General features: G+C 38.7%; 1 protein-coding gene across 2 annotated transcripts in view; it reads left to right on the top strand.

Moving 5' to 3' along the window:
• Window positions 1-16,292, top strand: part of LOC104071157 (chromosome unknown open reading frame, human C11orf30) — a 37,539-nt gene extending 21,247 nt beyond the window's left edge. Inside the window, exons 11-21 of one of the 2 annotated variants that reach the window (XM_009578341.1) lie at window positions 1,372-1,545; window positions 3,285-3,421; window positions 4,984-5,157; window positions 6,067-6,265; window positions 7,414-7,578; window positions 7,842-7,997; window positions 8,140-8,184; window positions 10,891-11,045; window positions 12,374-12,937; window positions 13,824-14,336; window positions 15,903-16,292. In XM_009578341.1, the coding sequence (XP_009576636.1) occupies window positions 1,372-1,545; window positions 3,285-3,421; window positions 4,984-5,157; window positions 6,067-6,265; window positions 7,414-7,578; window positions 7,842-7,997; window positions 8,140-8,184; window positions 10,891-11,045; window positions 12,374-12,937; window positions 13,824-14,336; window positions 15,903-16,097 (2,477 nt within the window). In that variant the 3' untranslated portion in view covers window positions 16,098-16,292. The remainder of the gene's footprint in view (window positions 1-1,371; window positions 1,546-3,284; window positions 3,422-4,983; window positions 5,158-6,066; window positions 6,266-7,413; window positions 7,579-7,841; window positions 7,998-8,139; window positions 8,185-10,890; window positions 11,046-12,373; window positions 12,938-13,823; window positions 14,337-15,902) is intronic. The other variant, XM_009578342.1, reaches the window with a different exon arrangement.
• The last annotated feature ends 5,519 nt before the right edge of the window (window positions 16,293-21,811 follow it).

Genomic DNA, 21,811 nt, shown 5'->3' with positions numbered 1-21,811 from the left:
TGAGTGCTCTTTTATTCCTCTTACAATCTTTTTGAATTGGTACACAAAAATATGATCATTCCTTCCCCACTGGGTTTATTTTAAAGGAAGTTTTCTTGCAACTTACACTGATACTTTGCACTTCTGTAGCACCTTATATTAGACGACTTACATTAATTTAACTTTTTAGGTACCTCGAGCAGATAGGTCAGCATCATTCCTATTTTACATACATGGACTTTAAAAGACAGGTGACTTGCTCATAGTCCTGCAGTGAATTTATAAAAAGGCCACTAAACTGAACTTTAAACTCCCAGTGTTTTTCTGGGGATCTAATTGTATTTGTTAACTTATTGGTTAAAGATCAGAAATAATGCAGACTGTTCAGATTGTAAACTTGTATGAGGAAAACTTGAAAGGCAGCTTTATCCTAGTTTTCAGAAAACTCTAACTTACTTCCTGAATTTTTAGCATGGGTTGGGAATATTAGCATAAACTAATGGTTAATATTCTTTTTTTAACCTTTGAAGTACTTACAAAAACATTAAGTACATAAAAAAAAATTTAGCAGTTTTGCAGTTCATTTAGTTGGTAAAACCGGTATTGTGCTCTCTTGGATTTGAACACATGGCTTTCTTGTTATAACAAGCTGTTTTGCTCTGTGATCTTTAGCAATTAAGGTCTATAGTGCACAATCTGCAGCAGCACAAGCAGAATGGCATTACAGTGTTCGTGTAATTGTTGACTCATACTATTATTTTGAGCAAGTTTCTTTTGTGGACTCAGTTCTGTTTCCATTCTGAGAAGGAGTAGGTCTGAAAAAACAGCGTTTATACCATGTTTCAGGAGGTTTCTTTTGTACTGCTAAATGCTAAATCTATAAAATCGCATTATCATTGTAAATTTTATTTTTCTCTTAGAGTGATATTTAGACCAGTCAGTGGTGGTGTTCTTTATAAACAATTTGTCATGTAGGAGAAGTGAGAGTATAGGTGTCTCTGAAGAGAGGAAGGGATCAGTTCTGGTAGTGTCATCAGATGCCTAACTCTTGGGCATATAAAGGAGCAAATGGCAAACATACAGGCAGAATCTAAACACCTATTGAAAATTAAAGTCTTAGGCACAAGACATGAATTATAATATGGCAGTCATGGAACACGTGGTAAAATACTTCAGAAGACTCTTACATTAATTTAAAGTTGGTATATACTTGAATATTTCTCTGTGATTTTAAAAAGTACTAGGAGAGTTGTAAGGGTGGTAATAAATTGCAGTGTGGGGTCTCTTTGAATAAAATCTAATGCTTTTTTTCTAAACTAACTTATTTTTCTACAAATACTAGTAGAGGATCATGTTCTAACAGTAAACTTTCTTGTTCTCTCTTTAAAACAGGAACTCAAGCAACATATACGCGGCCAACGGTTAGCCCCTCTATAGGGGCTCGGATGGCTGGAACTCCAGGGGCTGCTACTTACGTGAAAACTACAAGTGGTAGTATCATTACTGTAGTTCCAAAATCACTGGCTACGCTGGGAGGCAAGATTATCAGCAGTAATATTGTTTCTGGTAGGCATATAAGTACTTTGATATTAAGACTTATTTCAAAAGTAACTTTAGAGTTGCTCTAATTGCTCAGGGCTTTTCTGTGGGTTACATGCTCAAATAATTATTAGGACCTTTATTGGAGAAGTTGTTAATTCAGAAGAAAAATAGCTGAGGATGAAGAAGAAAATAATGGGTAGAAGTTATGGAGGTAAAGTGTTCTTAAGGATTGCAGTAGTTCTTGTGTTTAAGAAGGGAACATCTAATGTAGGGAAGCCTGGGAGGAAAAGACAAATGTGGGGAAGGAGAACTATTATATTGTCCTCTGTTAGAGGGCAGAAAGATCAGAAAACTGTATTAGCCCCAGTTTAAAGCATTTTATAATCCGGATGCTGCCCTTTTCTATTCCACTGCACGTCCAAAGGACCAGAATAAAAACGAACTGCGTATGTTAAATTCAGCTGTGCAGTCTCCACTTTATCTTGTTCTTCTTTCATCAGCGTCAGCCTGTCTTTCCCTTACCCCATGTTCTAACTTAAGTTTTTCTTCCCAGCCTCATGCAAACCTTGCTGCTTATCTTTGTTAGTCTGCTGACCAGCCTCGATGCTCTCTGCCAGTATATCCTCTAAACATAGGGTCTCTTTAGGACCAGGACCAAGCACTCACAGCAGTCACAATTTCTTAGTGTCTGTTTTGGACTTCAACAGTGCTAATGTAGAGGTCTGCTGCATTTCCTAGCTAGGTGCACGTGTACAGCAAGATCCGGTGGGGCTGTTTATTCTGTCTAGTAATATCTTTAAATTACTCAGAGGTCCCCTTGTTGGTGCTTAGCAAAGACCTGACATGGCACCAGCCAGCTCATGTCACCGGAAGGTGCTGCACAAGCCATCCACTAAACCCAGGCTGGGGTGTGGTCTGGTAGAGGTACCTCAGTTTTTTAGACTTGATTTCTACAAAATGTTATTTAGGGCTGATACAGTAGCTTCTTTGGGAACAAGTAACTTTTTTGGCCTGTTGTGTGTATGATGAGTTGTTAAGAAGATTTCTAGATCTACTAGTGGGTTTATACACAAATGCAAGTATTATTCTCCTTAGCCACCAGCTAATGTGGGGAAACCCTTGGCTGGTCCTGATAAGGATGATAATGATTGTCCTGAAACAACAGAAGTTTGGAAAGGATGCCTGCTTTTTGTTGTTTTGTGGTCGGCTTTTTTTGTTGGTTGGTTGGGTTTTTTTGTGGGGGTTTTTTTGTTGGTTTTGGTGGGGGGGTGTTGTGATTTTGGGGGGTTTGTTTTGGGTTTTGGGATTTTTTTTTTTGCTAAGGGAGCAGTCTTTAGATGCCTCTGAAGTCACTAGAATTAAGTAAATCATGATCTGGTCTCAGCATGTCTTCCCTTTCCCAGAATTAGTAGAATTATTGATCTGAAATATGTCGTGAAGTATCTACAGGCATGACTAATGGGTAGAAGGTATTGAGGGGAACCCTTGGGTTTGCAGCTCTGCTGTGACTGCGTGGTACTTTCTTCAAGGATAAAGTGGAAGGTGTTGATAAAAAGCTATCTGAGATTGATTTGTAGAGTGGGCATCTAATCTTTATATGTTGAGTTGGGTGACGTAAATTCCTGTTCCAGATGCTGCCCTATTTTTTTGTTGTGCTATCAGATTTAAATACAATGATTCCTATATAGCTCACGAACTTCTACAGTGGAAGGAAATGTACATGTGATAAACTGCATGTTATTTCTTTTCCCACAAAAATTTAGGAACTACAACCAAAATCACTACAATTCCAATGACATCCAAACCCAATGTGATTGTTGTGCAAAAGACTACTGGAAAAGGAACTACAATTCAAGGGCTTCCAGGAAAAAATGTTGTCACAACGCTGTTGAATGCTGGGGTAAGTAAGAGTTTCAAGTCTCAAATCGATAGCCAAGTGAGAGGCTGTGTGGTGGCTGCTGCATTCATTCTGCTGAAGTCCCTATTAAAAGCAAACTGTGCATGAGCTCCTTAACAGATACAGTATGCCGTAATGTCAGGGATGTTTGAAAAGCAACTATGTTTTGCAGGATGTGAAAGATGCTTAAAACAAGCTGGGAATGTTCTCAAAGTTGAAGGAAAAGAAAAGCTTTTGATCTTGCCTTTTTTCCATGGTTAATGATTTTGTAATCTTGAAGGGATTAAGTAGAAGAAGGTTACTAGAATCTTACCCTGTTTGTGCTGTAGTGAGAACCATGGTCCTGTGTTATAAATTGGCATCTCCAACCATTTGTCTTTGTATGTAAGGGGCAGAAATAAACTGTCCCTTCACAGTAAGGGTACCAGCTTTCAATTTATGTGGTGTGTAACACTGTAACATCCTGTACCTGAGTATTGTATAGTGTTGAATTATTTTTTGGATAACCTGATGTGTAGCAAGAACAAAATCAAGTTTCCAGCTTCAGCTGGGTTTACCTGTAAGTGCTAGTAAATAAAAACGATGAACATGCTTTATGTTCCTACACGAACATGTGAGATTTAATGCATTAATCATGTAATCTTTAAAAGTCTATTTGAGTAGCAGAGCTGAGTAGGGAGTTTTTTTTAAATCTCTTAGGAATTTTTTTTTAAGATTTTGAACTTTCCTAGTTTACAAAACTGAAAGCTGTATTTTCACACAAGTGGAAATCTCGTGATGTTACACAGTAGGAACCACCAGAATGTGACGATATTTCTGAAACAAGTATGGTTCTTCGGATTTCCCACTGCTTGATAGCAATTGGTAGGAATACTGGGAGAACTGGCATGTTGTTCCTCATCTGGTTTGTTACTGTGCAGAGCTAAAAGAAAAAAAAAAAGCATGCTCAATGTCTTTGCTCTTCTTAAGCTATCAGGAGTCTAGTCATATGTCAGCACTATTCCAAAGTCAAATGTTTCCTGTGAAATAGCTGTGAATCTGCTTTTTTTTTATTAAGTGAACTTTTAGTTTAAAAAAAAAAAAGTCCATATGTAATTAATGTCTTCGTCATGAGGATAATACAAAGATCAATATTTAAATAATTTCTTTTTAGAATCTCAATTCAAGTTTTGTCGATGTTTTGCCAAAGTTAGTGTTAATAGAAATAAGAGGTTTTAAAAAACACTTGCAAAGGATTTGAGGAAAGTTCCAACTTATGTGAAATCTTTGAAGCAACTTCAAAAAACTTGTCAGTGTCTTTTAGTTATTCCTTTTTGTTCACCTCTTCAGAGCTGCTCAAAACGTAAAGTAATGGAAAAGGGGATTTTGGTAGCTTTTCCATTCAAAGCCATAGAGTTTTTTGTTCTTGGTCTTCAAATGTTTTTTTGTGTCAAATAAGTGTAGTTGCAGCAGCAGCAGTTTGATTTCATGGTACACACACTCAGCTATAACTGTAAACTTTTAGAGAAGTGGGTCTCTCTGAAGAATTTCACTGAGTTAACCTGTAAACTTTGACTTCTCTACAGGGGGAGAAAACTATTCAGGCAGTGCCAGCAGGAGCAAAACCTGCTATCATCACTGCCACAAGACCCATCACAAAAATGATTGTTACACAGCCAAAAGGAATAGGGTCCACGGTCCAGCCAGCCACCAAAATCATCCCAACTAAAATTGTTTATGGTCAGCAAGGGAAAACGCAGGTACAGTGAGGACCCATTTCTGTCTTGAAATGTACCCCTAAATTTTAATGAGAAGTAAATAATTTTTCACTGTGGTGCCGCATTTGTTGCAGGATTCATATATGTCTATGGGCAATGAGACTTAGGGGTGTAATGAAGTGGCCTTGATTCTGATTTCTTGAGCACAGTGTTTGCATTTGTTAGCTATTTCTGGAGGCCTAGAGCAAGCCAAAAGGATTTACTAAGCCTTTTACATAGCTGAAACTGTCTGGTCATGGCTCTAAATGCCTGTTTAAGTCTTACAGCTAATGGCTAGATCATAAGAAATAAAGACGCAGAGTCTGGACATAGGTCATCCATCAAATCTGATGTTTTATTGAAGTTATTTTCTGGTTAATGTATGTTCAGGTTGTCCCTGCAACCTTGTCTAGTTGGTGGGGCTGTATACAGAGAATCTGGCTTATTTCTGGATGCTTTCAGTTTCAGCTTTTTCTCTGGTTGCACTTAGTGTTTAAAAGAACTAAACTTTTATCAGATACGATATTTTGTGCGTCTTGATTGTTCAAGACTCTATTTATTGTGGGCTGCGGAAGAGAGGTGCTTGTCTTTATCAGTGCAGTACATGTTCCAGCTCACTTGCATAGCTTTCTGTTGTCACACCATAGTTGTATCCAGCCCTGAAAAATGACTGTTTAATGTTAAGTATTCCAAATTACTGAGTGAGAAGTACATTCTTGTGCATTGCCATTTACTTGGGCTTTGTGGTTTAACAATCAGAGCTGCTGAATTTACAGGTAGACTTTTTCAGTAAATTACGAATATTATGTAGGTCTTGTAATTGATCTATTTGAGTGGCACCCTGTACTCTGATTGCTCAGATCTGTTTTCTTGAGTGCTCTTACTATACACAAAATTTATCTTTCTAATTAGGTTCTCATAAAACCAAAGCCAGTGACATTTCAAGCAACGGTTGTGAGTGAACAAACTAGGCAGTTGGTGACTGAAACGTTACAGCAGGCATCAAGGGTAGCAGAGACAGGAAACTCATCTCTCCCAGAAGTGAAAGAAGAACCACAAACCTACACCGATAGCAGCTCTTCTTCTACAGAGTCGTCCCAGAGCTCCCAAGGTGTGTATTAATGTCACATAAAATACGAATGGACTGTCTCCCAAGCATGCTAGCTAGTTTCATATAACTCACTGTGTTTCCTTTTAGCACACCCTATCTATTAGCAGTGAGTGTCATTGTTCACTTCCGTTAAGGCTTTATTTATCTTTTATGAGCTATTTATTATATGCCTCCATTTCCTATGTGAAAAGTGGAGATAATGGTTACTTGCTGGGCTCTGATTTGCTGTTCCAATGCTTGTGGCCTGCAGCCTGTTCCCTCTTTTTGGGGAGTCTGTCAGAGGTAGGCAGTGTAGCGGGTTTGGTTTTTTTTTTTTGGCAGCCCAGGCTCTGCCACCCTCTTTCCTGAGTGTATTGAAGCATCTCTCCACTGCATGACTGAAAGCTGTCATGTGACCAACATAAATTTTGGTCCTTTTATAGGCACATATATGTGCATCAGGACATATATCAGACATGCAATCCTGATGGGGATGCTGCCATGGCTTCAAGCCATGATACGGATGCAGCCCTTTGTGTGATAGAGGAGGATAAATAATAGGGCATAAATAACACCCAGCCTTTGGTCAGGAGTGACCATAAGGTGTATCACTGCATCAAATAAAAGCAGATGTCTCTCAGTGAAACGTGTGTACTTATGTGCCTTTCAATCACCTTTTCTATATAGTTCTGTAACTGTTGGTCTGTACTGCCACTTTAAGTAAATTTTAAAAAGCTTTGAAGATTCAACAAACTTATCAAAATTTAGGAGCTGTTAATTCAGAATGCTGAATACATGTTGATCACTTGAACTGCTAAAACCTTCTGAAAAAGAGTTCAATCCAAGGCAAATTCAACATACAAAGAAGCCTGCTGAACTTTGATTGTTCAAACCAAAGCTTTTGCAAGCAACTAAGATACAGGATCTTTTTTTTGCTGGAGACTGTTCATAACATCAGCAGTGTTTTACTTCAAGAATCAATTGTAATAAAAACTAAAGTGTTGCAGAATGAGAATATGCATCTTTGGCAGTGTTCAAAACACTAACAGATGAGTAACCTGGTCTAATTTTGAACTATAGCCCTGCTTTAAAGCAAGAAGTTGGACAAGAGACCTCCAACCCAAAATGTTCTATGGTGACTTGATGTGCCTTTATTCTTTTGCAAACAGATTCTCAGCCTGTAGTCCATGTGATTGCTTCAAGAAGTCAGGATTGGTCAGAACATGAGATTGCTGTGGACACAAGCCCTACAATAATTTACCAGGATGTATCCAGTGAATCTCAGTCAGCTACTTCCACAATAAAAGCTTTGCTGGAACTTCAGCAGACAACAGGTGTGAAAACACATGCGATTGTTTAGGATAACTTCAAAGGTTATTACTTGCTTAAGCAGCAGTTGTAATAAGTTTTGTAATTGAAAAGCACCTATCTTGAATCAGCTTGATTCCTTTCTTTTTACCTTGTAACAGTTTGAATCTATTATATGATGCTCACTATCTATTTAAATAAACTTTTGCATTTGTATTGGAGTTTTATTTTATTATGGAGGTTTATATATTGGAAGTTTATTTTATGTTTTTCTTTTCTTCTAAAGCAGTGAAGGAAAAGTTAGAATCGAAGCCAAGGCAGCCTACCATTGACTTGAGCCAAATGGCTGTCCCAATCCAGATGACCCAAGAAAAGAGGCATTCTCCAGAAAGTCCTTCAATTGCTGTAGTAGAGTCGGAATTAGTTGCTGAATATATCACAACTGGTAAGTGACTAAGGTAGTGCGATGGTGGGTTTGCAGCTGAAGTCTGGGGACTTCATTTTGGAGTTTTCTTACAATGGGTTTCATTTTTGTGTTTGACTATAATTTACGGTAGAGGAAATGAGTCTTTTCTTCCACTCTTGAGACCCTGCACAGGGGACAGAGATTGCATCTGCTTTGCTGTGGCATAGTGGAGAATCTTTCTAACTGAAACAAAGGTTTGCTTCAAGATATCCTAGTTGAACAGATTTTCTGTTCCCTGATCTAATGGAGAGGATAGGCTGTCCCACTTGTCTTTAAGGAAAATGTCTAGGAAAGGAAGAGTAGAAAATGAAGTTACAGGAACTGTATACTATTTTTTGTACATACCGAGAGGAGTCAGACTTTGACTTTAACCCATATTTGCAAAATGTTACTTGCTTACCAGGACTAAGTGGGTTTTTAAGCCAGGTGTGCATTTAGCGTGCTAATATAGTCCCCAGTTTCTTCATTTGCTAGAAGGCTTTGAACTGATAAATCTGCCCTTTTTAAACAAATTATTCGAATTGAAATTGTATTTGGGATTCAGCTCTTAACTTTTTAAACTCTTGACTCCTCCTATCTGGTTGTCCATTTTGCGTAAGTCCTTGACTTCCTTGTCTCTCTGATGCTCCCTGCTACCCCAGAACACTAGGGGTTAGCCACTTCCCATACATACATGAGAGGATCAAATTACCTGTTTTCCATTTTAATTTCTTAAGTCCACATTATTGGTCTCCCTACTTTATTTGGAAAATGAAGCAAAAGTGTGTTGAAAATCCGCATTGGAAAAGAGGAATAAAACTTGATTATATTAAATTGTATAAGTACATACCTGTAACTCCACTGTTTTTAGTGTTAGATGTCTAATCTGATATTTTCATTTTTCATTTTCCTGCTCTGTACCTCCTCCCCTCTCTTCCATCCCTTGTATGGTCTAACTTTAAGTTGTGTGAAATTGGAGCTGAGGCGGGGATGTTACTGTTATTCTTTTATATAACACTTACTGTATCTGGCTTCAATTTTGAATGTTTGAGTCATGCTCCCTTGGATCTCTTTTGAAACAAACTCAAAAGTACAATAAATAGTGTTAAAGTGATCTCTAATTAACAGTCAGTTGTCTTCACTGACACAGATACTGTGCATTGTGCTTCTGTTCAAGGTTCCAGTTTTTGCTGGGTCTTGCTGTAAAAATTGATGTAAAATAAGGCCCTTTGCAGGGAGGATGGGAAATTATAGTCGGTATCTTTGTAGACTTAAGTCCTTTTCTGCAGCTTAGAAGCCATACAAAGTACAAAAGTTAAAAATTTCCTTGAGCTATGATTACTATTTGAAATACTGGGATTTTTATAAACCTTGAGCTGATATACAGGAATCTAACAGAGAAATGCATGCTGCTGTGGGTTGACTAGCAGCAGTTTCTGCTACAGCACAAAAGTGGTTATTTTGCTCTTAGATTTTTGTCCCTTCCCCCAGTTTCTGTGAACACTGCCAGGGAATGCAGGTAATTGAGTTTTTCTTTTTGTTTTAATTTGTGCTTCTCAAGATTCATCAGTAATCCATGTAGCTATATTTTCTGCTAAAAATTCAGTAGTAAGATAGTAAACAGTCTATAATTTATTGTGAAATCTCCTGCATGCGTCTAGACCAAAGGATTAGGCACACTTCAGTCTATATGGGAGCTGGGATTCAGCATGTGCTTCCTCGTGAGATGAAGGGAGCAGTTCACACATCTTAGTGTCACCATTTTTTGTCTGTCTGCAGACTCAGGAAGACAACACTGTATTGGTTCACATTCGGAAGAATATCTACACAACCATATAGGTTAGAAACTTTATTTTTAATGAAGTTTTCAATTGTGCAGGAACTGTTGGGGGATATCCACGACGGATCTGGCACAGCGTGCAGGCCGGTATTGAAATAATCCAACTCCTTTCTTGGAGTGGGCAAGTAAAATTATCATATTAATTCAAAATACGACCTTTCTTTTAACTTTCAGCAAGGTCGCTAGAAACTTTTTAAGTTATGTTACAACTGAATTTAAACTTTGCTTGTTCTCCTTCAGTTATTCATTATTTTGTAACTAAAAAGTTAATTAAAGCAAATATTTACATATTAGTATGGACAGGCATAAAGTAATTTGGACTCACGTCTCATCAGTGACTGCAATATAGAATGGTTTGTGTTTTTTTTTTTTCCTCAGCAGAAGATCATTTCTCTCTCAATCCACTGTTTAATTACAGAGCCATGACCATAGCTCCATAACTCATGCTGGATCTGTTCTAAAAAGTGACATAGACCCATGACAAGGTCTCAATTTTTTGGTCTGTGATTTCTGATCAACCTCACTCGCTTTCATAATACCCAAACATTTTCTAATTGCTAATCTTTCAATTTTAGCCTATGCTCTGGAGAGTATTTCTTGCAGTTTATCAGTGGTAGAAATTCAGTGAGCAAGGCTTGCTGTTCTTAATTGCAGTCAATTGTGCAGGTGCTGTTAACAGTGTAAAAACCACAGAATAACTTGTGCTTTACAGTGTTACGCTGGTGCTGTATAAAGAACCCAGCTGAAAATCGAGTCTAAATTCTGCTTGCAAAGTTGGTTTGTTGGGAGAGGGAGGCCAGAGGAGATTTGGACCAAGTGTGATTACTTAGGAAACAGAGACAAAAGCAAAACCCCTGAGTTGCTACTTTTAAGAGGCTTCTCAGAATAGATCTACACTTTAAGGTTGAAGCTCGCATACAGTAAAAGATGTTTTTCATACTCAGATCTTTATTTCGCTCATATATGCTTTCAGTTGAAGCTTAAATGCAAAGCAAGTAGTTGAAGTTACTGCAGTTAGTTCTGGAGAAGTGCCATTGACCTCTTTACTTTCAGTCAGTCATCGGTCCCAGCCCCACCAGCAGTCATCTCAGCCCCAGAGGACTCTGCTGCAGCACGTGGCTCAGTCGCAGACAGCAACGCAGACTTCTGTTGTGGTGAAATCTATCCCCGCATCCTCCACAGGCGCAATTACCCATATCATGCAGCAGGTTGTACCCTTTCTTTTCGCAACAGTCTATAAACAGCAGTAGGTTATATGAATTATATAGGACCAGGGCTTGCTCTGAATGAATGTGTCATGTTGCTGCCACTGAAAATGCTAAGTGTAAGCGCAAATTAATAACTTAATTTTAATATTACCTGTTTTGATGGTGAGGGTGGTGGGATAAAAGGGAAGCAGTTAATGAGATTACTTGAGACTGTTAAGTAAGAGGTATTAAGAGCCACTGTGGAAAAGATCGTGCTTCTTAGATGAGCTCTTGCTGTCTGTATGTCATCTCTTCAACAGAAAGGAGCTGCTTTTTTCTATATGTTGTATTACAAGGGCCTAGGCTCTTATGTTGGTGTTAGTGTAGGGGGAAGAGGGATGAAGCAGAATCTGGTCAGTACACAGTGTCTTTTTCGTTGGAGGGCTTTAGTTTGTGAATAGGCAAACTTCTCTGAATCAAAAAGTAAGATCATACTTAGACCAATACTGTGAAGATCCCAAACACTTCAAACAAATGGTGTAGCTTGTGGTGAAATCTTACTGAAGCCTTTGTCAAAGACCTGCTCAACTCTGCAGTGCTTTAACTTCTAGGAACTTCAGCTGTGGATCAGGACAGTTCTGTGTTAGGGTTATAAACCCACTTCAGAGAGTGTATTTTCAAGGTATTTGAGTAGGCTGCTTCATCTTGCTAAGGCCATTTATTAATACGTTTATACCATGGTATACAAAGCATAGTAACGTAGATCTCTTGCTCCCTCAAATCCCTCAAAAAATCAAACAATGTTTGTGCAATGCCCAAGAAAAATTGCAATAAAATTTTGAGGAAGGAAGGAGAAGAGAGGATCTCTGCTGAAGTAGGGTAGATTGTAGGTATATGGGGAGCTGCAGAAGAAATGGAGAAGATGACGAGGCTCTCAAAAGGCAGAAGAAGAATTTATTGTGCAGAGGGACTCTGGCTTTAATGAGGAAGTACTGGTTCAACCACCTGCTAATCCCTGCTGCTTCATATCCAACTGCCATGCAACCTTAGGGGCTTTGAACCTTAGTCTGACACACGCGAGGGCTACATAACTAATCCTCGGTGGATGTTACGCAGTTAATGTTGTCACATAGAGATGTACCACATTTTAACATTGTAAAAATAGCTATTGATTGCTTACGTATTGTGGAATCTCCACGTAAGGGTTTCTTTTTATACATGAATTAAGAGTCTGTAATGGTAAAATAAGTTAAAGTAGTCCAGTTGAATCATTAAAAATTATTTTTAGATTGTGTATTCTTACAATTATATTTCTCTTTACTAACTTGCTCTAACTTCTTCTTATTAAGGCCTTAAGCAGTCACACTGCATTTACCAAACACAGTGAACAACTTGGAACTGAGGAAGGAGAAGTGGAAGAGATGGACACCTTGGATCCTCAGACTGGCCTGTTTTACAGATCTGCCCTGACACAATCGCAGGCACAAAAACAGCAAAAACTGAGTCAGCCACAGCTGGAACAGACTCAACTGCAAGTGAAAACTCTGCAGTGTTTCCAGACTAAGCAGAAGCAGACAATCCACCTGCAGGCTGATCAAATCCAGCACAAACTCCCACAAATGCCCCAGCTTTCTATAAGGCATCAAAAGCTAACCCCCCTGCAGCAAGAGCAAGCACAGACCAAACCAGATGCACAGCACCCCCCACACCACATGATGGCCAAAGAAAGGCAACTCCCTACCTTAGTGGCACAGCCACAGCAAACTGTAGTACAGGTGCTTGCAGTAAAAACCACGCAGCAGCTGCCCAAACTGCAACAGGCACCAACGGCACAAAAAATCTACGTGCAACCCCAACCCCCCCAGAGTCAAATGCAGCTACCTGCCTCTTCAGAGAAACAGCCAGCAAGCCAGGTAACGGAATATTGATAGCATGCAAAATACACGTCGCTGTTCAAGGAAAAAAAAAAAAAATATCAAAACACCAACCCTGTCGCTGTAGCAGTGTTTTGTCCTGGCAAGAGAGAACTCCTCATTCCGCTGGTATTAATTACCCCATCAGAAGGTTGACACTAGGAAAGAGAAGCACATGTTATAGGGGAAGAATCCATAGAGCTCCAAAACAAACGTGTTTTGTTGGACAGTTTTTATGAATTTCTGCCACCACTGGTGCATGGAATTTGTCCCTAATTATTTTCTTTTAATTTTTAGATATGACACGTTATTAATTTCCGTTCCCGTAGCACTTTTTATTTCTGTGGAAATAAAGATGAATACACTGCAGTCTCCTAAGGCTCTCCATTGTACGTCTTCCTTTGTAGTTTACATCTTCCTGAAGTTATATGGCTTTCATGTACAGGAGTAATTCGATTTTTCTTTGGAGGGGAAAATGAAAAGACTGAGGAACGTGAAAAAAAAAAATGTATTTTAATTAACTCCAGAAAAGTACGATTTTTTGGGGTGTGGTGGTTTTTTTTTTTGGCCCTTTCAGAAATACATGTGAAAACAAGAGGGTTAACAAACATCACATGGGGATGTAAATCCCAAAGGAAAATGAGGCTGCTGTGGTATTATACTGCTACAATCCATATCTAGCAGCCTAAAAAGCTGCTTTTCCCCAGGCTTCAATTAACTGTTACCGTATCATTGCTAATTCCTTTGTTAAAACACTTGAGTTTCAACTGTCTTCCTAATAGCAAGTATGTTGTTTGTGCCATACTGTCCTTGGAAATATTGATTAGATTTTCAATAAAAAAAAAAAATCTAGCTGTAACATGCACAACAAAAATTTGATTTTCAGGTGCAGCATCCAATTATAATGCAAGGATCCACTGTTACAAAGATAACTTTTGAGGGGCATCAGCCTCCTTCTGTTTCAAAGGTAGCAGGTGGCAGTTCTGTGCCCAAACTGGCATTGCCGGTTACCAGCCTATTTCCCATGCAGGCATCCGCGAAGACAGCAGTAGCAGATATTTTGAGAGTGTCTATGGTGGAAGCTCAGATTGATACAAACGTAGAACATACCATAGTGGATCCCCCAAACAAGGCCACGTCCACTAGTAAACTCGCTAGCGAAGCAGAGTCGTCACCTTGTACCCAGGTGCCGAGGGTGACTGCAGTAGGGATGACGGCAACTTCCATCCCCCAGCAACAGACATGTACAGAATCCAGTTCAAGTCCTCCTGCTGTTGGTCCTACTTTAACAGAGTGGAAACTCGATGCACAAGGAATGCCTACAACAAACCAGTTTATACACATTCAGAATATATCACAAAAGAAAGCTGAAGAGAGTTCATCGGAAATTGTTACCCAGGTAAGAGAAGACCAGAGCAAATAAGGCAAAGGTTGAGCAGAGCAAACTCGTGTCTAATGTGATGATAGCAACTGAACGATGTTCAAGTATTTTGCTTTCCTTCTTCAGTTTTTGGTTCATTTTTCTACTCTTATACTTGTCATGGATTACTACTTCAAAGTGTGTAATTCTTAAATTGAGCTGGAGTTTCTCTGGCACTGTATCATTCACTGTGTCCTCGGTGTCTTCCTTTCTTTTTCTGTTAAGAAAACAAACCAAGCTCATCTAATTTTACAGAGTACTTTCATTTGAAATGCTTAAAAATGTGACCTTCACCACTTGCTATGGAACTATGGTCTAGAATTTTTTTTATAGAATCTATTAATGTTACCTCCGAGTACAAAATTAGCACAAAAAATGAAGTAGTGGGGTTCTACTTATGGGGAAGGTTCAGCAAATTAGGTCTGGATTCAGAAGAAAGCTTGTTAACTTCACTTATAATCAGTTTTGTCACTTCTGAGATAAAATGACTATTGATCTTTAGCCTAAATGCTGTGAGTCATTGCGAAACTGATGATTGATATTTTCCTTGATTCTGCTGTCTTAAATATGATGTTTCATGATGTAATACATGGTCAGAATGTCAACTGAGGAAGTATTTAAGTCATCCGAGGACTCATAGTGGTATAATATGAATCTTTGTAGATGAGTTGGCATTGTATATGTTCACACAAATGATAGCGTGGATTGAAATGGTTTTGTTGTGTATGGTATTTGTGTTGCAGTGAAAATACTTCTGATGTGGGAAAGTAATTTGTGTACAGAGCTTTCAAATTTTTCACGCTACTTTGTAAAATCTTCGTTGCAGCTATCTTCGCTTTTGTAGAAATCATCATTTTTGTACTCATTTTTAGTCCTCATTTCCCTAAATAGACAAAGGTAGATTTCTATTTTACTTCAAATCTGTATATTTTGAGAATCTGTATTGTTTATCATTGTGGCATGCTACGAGCTGTTTCAAAAGCAAAATAACTGCCCAGAATTTCAGTTGTTTAAAGTTGTAGATTTAGTTTCTAGAACCTATGAAAGCATAAGCAGAAATAAATAGCTTAGATCCGTTGTGTTTCCTCAGCCTCTATGCTGCTGCAGCTCTGAGCAGGGCTGGAGCTTATATTGTGTCATATACAAAAGACATAGCTAGTCCTAATACCTGAATGTCTTGTCTGAAAAAGACAAAAAGATAAGGCTGAAGAAAGTGTTAGTTCTGGTTTGCGTTTGGGCAACGATGGATGGTGGGCATCGGTGGTGTAGCTGTTGGTTATGCTGTCACAGACCTTTAGGGAAGATCCAAGGCCAAGATCAGTGCCTTAAGAGCAAGATTATTCAAATTTTATCTTTCACAACCTAATCCAGTGAAAGGGTGCTTTGAAGCTTTAGCTAATGTAATGTAACGTGCAAGGGGCCTTAGCTAGAGAAAATAGCTCTTGGAAACTGAGCATCCCTTTTCCATGAGTACCTGTGCTTGCACAGATGCCTTTACCTGTGAAAACTGTGCATGTTAAAACTTAAATTTTCTCTTTCTTTCAGACTATCCCTCACTATTCCATCCCTTGTCACTCCAGCTCCAATGTGGTAGTGGAACCCAGCGGGCTCCTGGAGCTCAACAACTTCACCAGTCAGCGCCTCGACGATGAGGAGACGGCAATGGAGCAAGATGTGGACAGTAGCACTGAGGACGGCACTGAGCCCAGCCCCTCTCGAAGTTCTGCTGAACAATCCTAAGGAATTGGGACACTGGAGTGCACTTTAAAATATCTTGGGATTTTGAGTATCCAAGATGCCCTTGTATTGTGATGTCTTAGAGCACTTTGCCTATTAGAGTTGTTCATTGGACCCTTGAAGCATCAGTGTGTTTTAACAAGACGGTATTGCAAAAGCTGCATCTTAAAAATTGTTTCCAAAAAAAAAAAAAAGATGTAGTTACTGAGATTTAGTAAACCTGTGACAGTGGAATATACTCCTGTTAAAAAGCAAATCTGCAGCGAATTCTACAGCTCGTGCTATTGAAGCCCTTGCCCAGATACTGAAACAGCTTTCAGTGAAAAGGGATTGTTATTTTGCTGTATCTTTTTGTTAGCTGTTGAGCAAAACACCATCAAAAAAAAAGAGAATGTTTAATAAATATTTGTATTTTTAAATAGCATGTGAGAGAAAAAGTGTCTCTGGCAGTGCTGGAAAAGCCCCAGGAATTTTGGAATTGGTCAGCTTTCTTGCACTTGTGCTCACTTAAAAGTTAAGATTTTTTCATAAGCCTAAAAATATAGTTTATTTTTTTTAAATTCTTGTTGATGGATGTTTGGAAATAAGCAAAATCACTAACTGGTAGCAAAGTGGACTTGCTAGTGGATTTTTGTTTTCATGCTTTACAAGAAGTAGGGTAACGGTGTATGAGGCATTTCTTTGTGCCATAAGCATGTGAAATGCTCATCTGTTCTAGTTAATCTTTGATTATTTATTTAAATATAAAATCTAAAGTGAGGCCAAGTTGTTTAAAAAGTTCCTGTGAAACAGGCAGGTGTGTTAATTCTAATACAAACGGGGGGGGGGATGTATTTTGCTATAAATCAGTTTTTCAAAATTGGGGATAAGTGGTTCAGCATCTTTCAAAGTTGAACCTCTGAATATAGAAGTGAGCTAAGGCTTTTAAAAATCTGTATTTTACTCTTACATGCTGTTTTTAAAGTGACCATTTTGGGAGTTTAAAAGCTTAAATCGGTATACAGTGGTAGGTTTCAGAAATTAGCCTTATGACTTGGCTTGTTGAAGCAATACATTGGGTTTTTGTGATAATTCCAAGCTACAGAGAGGTTTGGGTTCAGATGGGATGAGAGAACCAGTTTTAATACATTCTGCTAATGAAGACAATACTTTTTTTTTCCCAAATGTATATAAAAACATGTTTTTAACTGTTTTGTATAGATTTCATTATAAATAACTAAGCATTTTAAGACTTTGACATATCATTTAATTGTATATACATCTATCAGCCTAACTGCCCACTTTTTGGTGCTGAAGTACTACTATAAGTAGATTTCATCCAAAGTCTAATACAGCTTTTTGCGTCAGTCTTTTTTTTTTAAGCTGTGATTTTACTGTTGATATTGTAGTTAAGATTAAATTCCAACTAGAGTAACTCAAACTAAAAATACAAAACCTAAAAAACCATTTATCTTGTCCTGAGTACCCACCTATGTAAGAACATGCAGTAACCCCTAGATGGTGCTGTTGGTTTTTATCTAACCTCAGTTATTTTATAAATTAAGTCCCTATGACTTTCATACACTTTTTTTTTTTTTCCCCTTCTGTTTTCTTTTCCGCCAGCATTAGTTCCAACATAATGTAGTTTATTATGGTGGAGAAGTGTCCTGATAAATTCAGCGTGCAAATGCTGGAATAGTGGGTTAGGAAACTAATTATTTTTGCATTACGTTTATGTTGGAATAGGTATTGGTTTGGTTTCTGCTGTACTTGGTGCTCAGGATGGAAGAGAATAATACATATGAAATGAAACACACCATATTTCTTTCTCTAGTTAAAAAAAAAACAAACCCTACCAGTATGCCATTCTAGGTGGTTCAGGTTTTGATAGTTGTTTGAGAGCTTTTACTCTTGTTTTAGCGAAATAATGGTGACCAACAAGAGTGACCAAGTTATGATCTGAGTCCTGGAAGCTCCACATTGCTACAGAATGACAAAAAGTGATTTAATACAGGTTTTACTGCCAGTGGGATTGGACAGTCTGTTGTGCTTTGCAGATGCCAGCATAAGGCACAGTCTGTAGTTTTCCATATGCAGTTGTGAAAAGCCCAAAGCAGATGACGCACAGTTCTTCTGGCTTGTATCAGATTTTCATTGTCACCTGGAGTCTTGCAGTATTTTGAGTGTCCCTGGCATATCTAGGACTGAAAGGCCATGAGAATATAAAGTAGAGCAAGATTTTTCTTAAGCGCTCTTGCCCAAGAACTTTGCCTTAAATTATGGTTTAGGTGAATGTATATGCTCTCTCCAGCCAAAAAGGGATACTAAGAAATGGCATGAGGTGAATTTGACACTCCTAATGCAGTAAGTATATTGCTGAGTTCTGGTGCACTTCATTCCGATGTTTTATGTGAGACTTTTGTTTGCATCTTTAGTGATGACTTCACAGCAAAGGTATGAACAACTACAGTGAACTATTTTGACAATTCCTTGAAGACAGCAAATCTCTTTTTAAAAACACGAAACCTTTTAGTGTTGCTATGAGAGATAATTGTTTTCAGATTGGCAAATTGAAGCACGTGGTGGGGGTATCTAGGGGCCATGTAAGAAATTTAGAAAAAGGACTTTTGTAATCAATGCCTTCATTCTTGAAAGTCCTCTCTTGATGCTTTCCCAAATCGAGCTGAATTTTTTCAGATTCTCTTATTTAATTTGTCTGTTCCAGCACTTCACCATATAAATACCTTTAATAATAAGGAATATACAAGATGAGCTAAAATTTAGCGTCAAGATGTTCTTTTTTTTCCTAGTTACTTCATTTCTGAACAACTGTAAGAAGACATGCTTGGAGTATTTGGCCTTCTCCACCTTTTCATGAACTCCAGGCAGCACTGCCTGTTCCTTGTCCTGCCCTACAGATGTGCAGATTTTTCATACCTGCCCCTGAGACACTTACTTCATCCTACTGCAGCCATGTATCCACTCCTCACAGCCTTATAAATATCACTGAGCTGCTAAAAATAAAACATCAGTGTGTAAGATAACATTTGCATATCCCTTCTCCCTAATAAGCTGCATCTTCCTTCCTGAAATGAATTTGATGTCCCTCCTTGGAATAGAAGAAAGGTGAGCTGTGGTGATGATGGTGATCTTTGGTAGTAGGAATTAGCAGGTAATAGGCGTGTAACTCGGGAAGCTGTGGGTGACTTGGAGAGCAAGTAAAACAGCATTAAAGGGTCTCTTTGATTTCAGCATTTTAACAAATGCACTCTGGCACGGCAATAGTACGTACATGAATTTTCAAAAAAGGATGCTAAGAAAGTGAAACGAAGTTAGAGGAAGCACTGAAACAAGGGAGGAGTTATGTGCACTTTAAAGATGTGTGCAATCATAGAGGACTACGTGTTTTCTGGAAAGATTTAACCAGAGGAGTTATGTGCACTTTAAAGATGTGTGTAATCATAGAGGACTACATGTTTTCTGGAAAGATTTAACCGTCAGGGTAGAAGTATTTTCAGCCTCAGTCTTTCTCCACTGACAAAACAAGCTTTTGAGATTTTGGGGCAAAATAGAAAAAGAGAAGCTACTTGCGGTTGTGTCATCTGACATGTGGAGGACCCTCTGAACAGAATGCATGACTAAATAGGTGGGATTTAAAAAACAAAAAAACACCTAACACCTAACACATTTAAAAAAAATCTAAAGTCAGGGAAACTTAAGACTATGTATGTGCTTTTGTCTCTAGTGTAGAAGTAGTTCCCGAAGTCTAAGGGTTTCACAGACGAAGGTGGTTATGCATCCCCATAGGTAGCCTGCAAAGGCAGATGGTTTCAGCTTGGCAATGTTCAATCCAGAGAAGACTCTGATCATAATTTAAGATAATGAACTAGAAAAATCTAGACGATTTAGAAGTTTGCCTGTCTTGGAAAAATAGTATGTTTAGCACCTGTGTGTCTATGCTGGGCTCAGGACTTGCTCCTTTCCCTAGGTTTGATGTAAACCATGAAGAATGATTGCTAACAGCCTGTGCAAAGTTTCCTTCCGTGCTCTGGGGCTTGAAGTTTTCTCCTACCCCAAGTACTGCCATCTGTGAATCTGGTTTCTTCCAGGAGAAATGCAACGCATAGCTTATGATAAATTTAGAGCTTAACACAGTTCATCAAAGAGAAAGTTAGGGAAGAAGTACCTTAAGATGTGTTTGTGGGTTCCTGTGCAAGAAGAAATTGTCAGTAGAGGCATTTTAGTCTGGTATAGAGGCATAGAAATGGGAACTTGGAAAAAATCAATACCAAGATTGAGGATAATTTATTAGGGTTACCAGGGAGTGTTGTGTTTTCTGTCATTTGGAGTCTTTTCTCTCCAACAAGCCGAGAGGCTGCGGGCTGAAATCCAGTGACCTGATATCTCATATAGTGGCAGTGAAACCAGACGGTTGCGTTGGTATCTTAAAGCTTTGAACCATGGGAAAAAAAAAAAAAAATTAGAGCTTGGTGGTACCTTGAGGCAGGCAGAGCTGTGACTGGCAACTGGAGGTGGTCGATGATCTTGGATGGGTTGCGGTGGTGGTGGGTTTTTTCCTCTTTCACTGTACTTGAGTGAAAAGTCGCTGAAGTGTTGTAAATAGGATAATAAGTACCTGGGAACTCGTTCATCAGTTCTAGAGAAAAGGGTCTTTGAATTATCTGGGGCAGGAAAGATACTAACATATTTTTAAGTATTTGAGACTGAAGAGTAACAGCATGGCCTTGAATCATTTTTGGAGTCCAGGGCTGTTAGAATTGTCCGATAAATACAACCCCAGATCAGGTCTTACTCAAAACTTCATATGATTTTGGTTTTGCCCAGTACTTGGCCGCTTTTGAAAAACAGAGTTTTTTGTGATGATATCTTGATGTTTTTCTCAGCTTTCCATTTCTCAATAAGTTTTTAGCAGTTTTGAAATTTTCTGGGATCCCGTTTTCTGTAGCTGCCTTTATTAAATGGATTTTGTCATAAAGAAAAGATACTCATATCGCCTAACTGGAGGTGGGTAATCAGGACCTTGGGCTCTTTGCGTTATCACTGAGCCCTTCAGAGTGTGGTAGGCACGTCGGCCAGTCTCTCATGGACTACGTATGGGATTTAGACTCCATAGAATGGTTTGGGTTGGAAGGGACCTTTAAAGATCATCTAATCATGTCACTTGAATGCCCAAACTACCTAGTATGGAGCTGGGATGGAGCTTTTGCTAAAACTTTGAAAATTCTTAGTGTGAGAGCCTAATTTATTACTCGTTAGAGCAAACGCTGCTCAGGAACTGCTGTCTTTTATGGTAACAAATCCAGCTTTTTGCAGTTGTCAGCCAGAACCGTCCCGGAGGCTCGTAGGACTCCAGTACTTTGGGACTTTCTTCATGTCAGTCTCTACCAGAGGCCAACTAAAGACTCTGGAAGTCTCTCTGCACAGGTTTTATTGCTGTTAAGGACGCTGCTTTTTTAAATATATGCATATGGAGCGCATAACAGGCTGGTTGTCTCTAGAGATGACGGTGAGTCTGTCACTGCTGCCCTGTAGCCGTCACCATGACCGTTGACTGTCTCCATAAGCGTAAACCCTCTGAGGTGGATGTTTGGTCAGGCCAGACTTCTCCTGCAGATTAGTTAATCCTTAACTGCCAAGTTACTCTTTGATATTGCAGCCTTTTTTTAAAAACAAAGCAAACCGATGTGCAGGGTTTCTTTTGCTTGGTGTCTGTTTCA

The sequence above is a fragment of the Fulmarus glacialis genome, unplaced genomic scaffold (genome assembly GCF_000690835.1).
Source record: "Fulmarus glacialis isolate BGI_N327 unplaced genomic scaffold, ASM69083v1 scaffold17265, whole genome shotgun sequence".
Lineage (NCBI taxonomy): Eukaryota > Metazoa > Chordata > Aves > Procellariiformes > Procellariidae > Fulmarus > Fulmarus glacialis.
The sequence above is the reverse complement of the archived record's forward strand: the minus strand, read 5'-3'. Positions and strand labels throughout refer to the sequence as shown.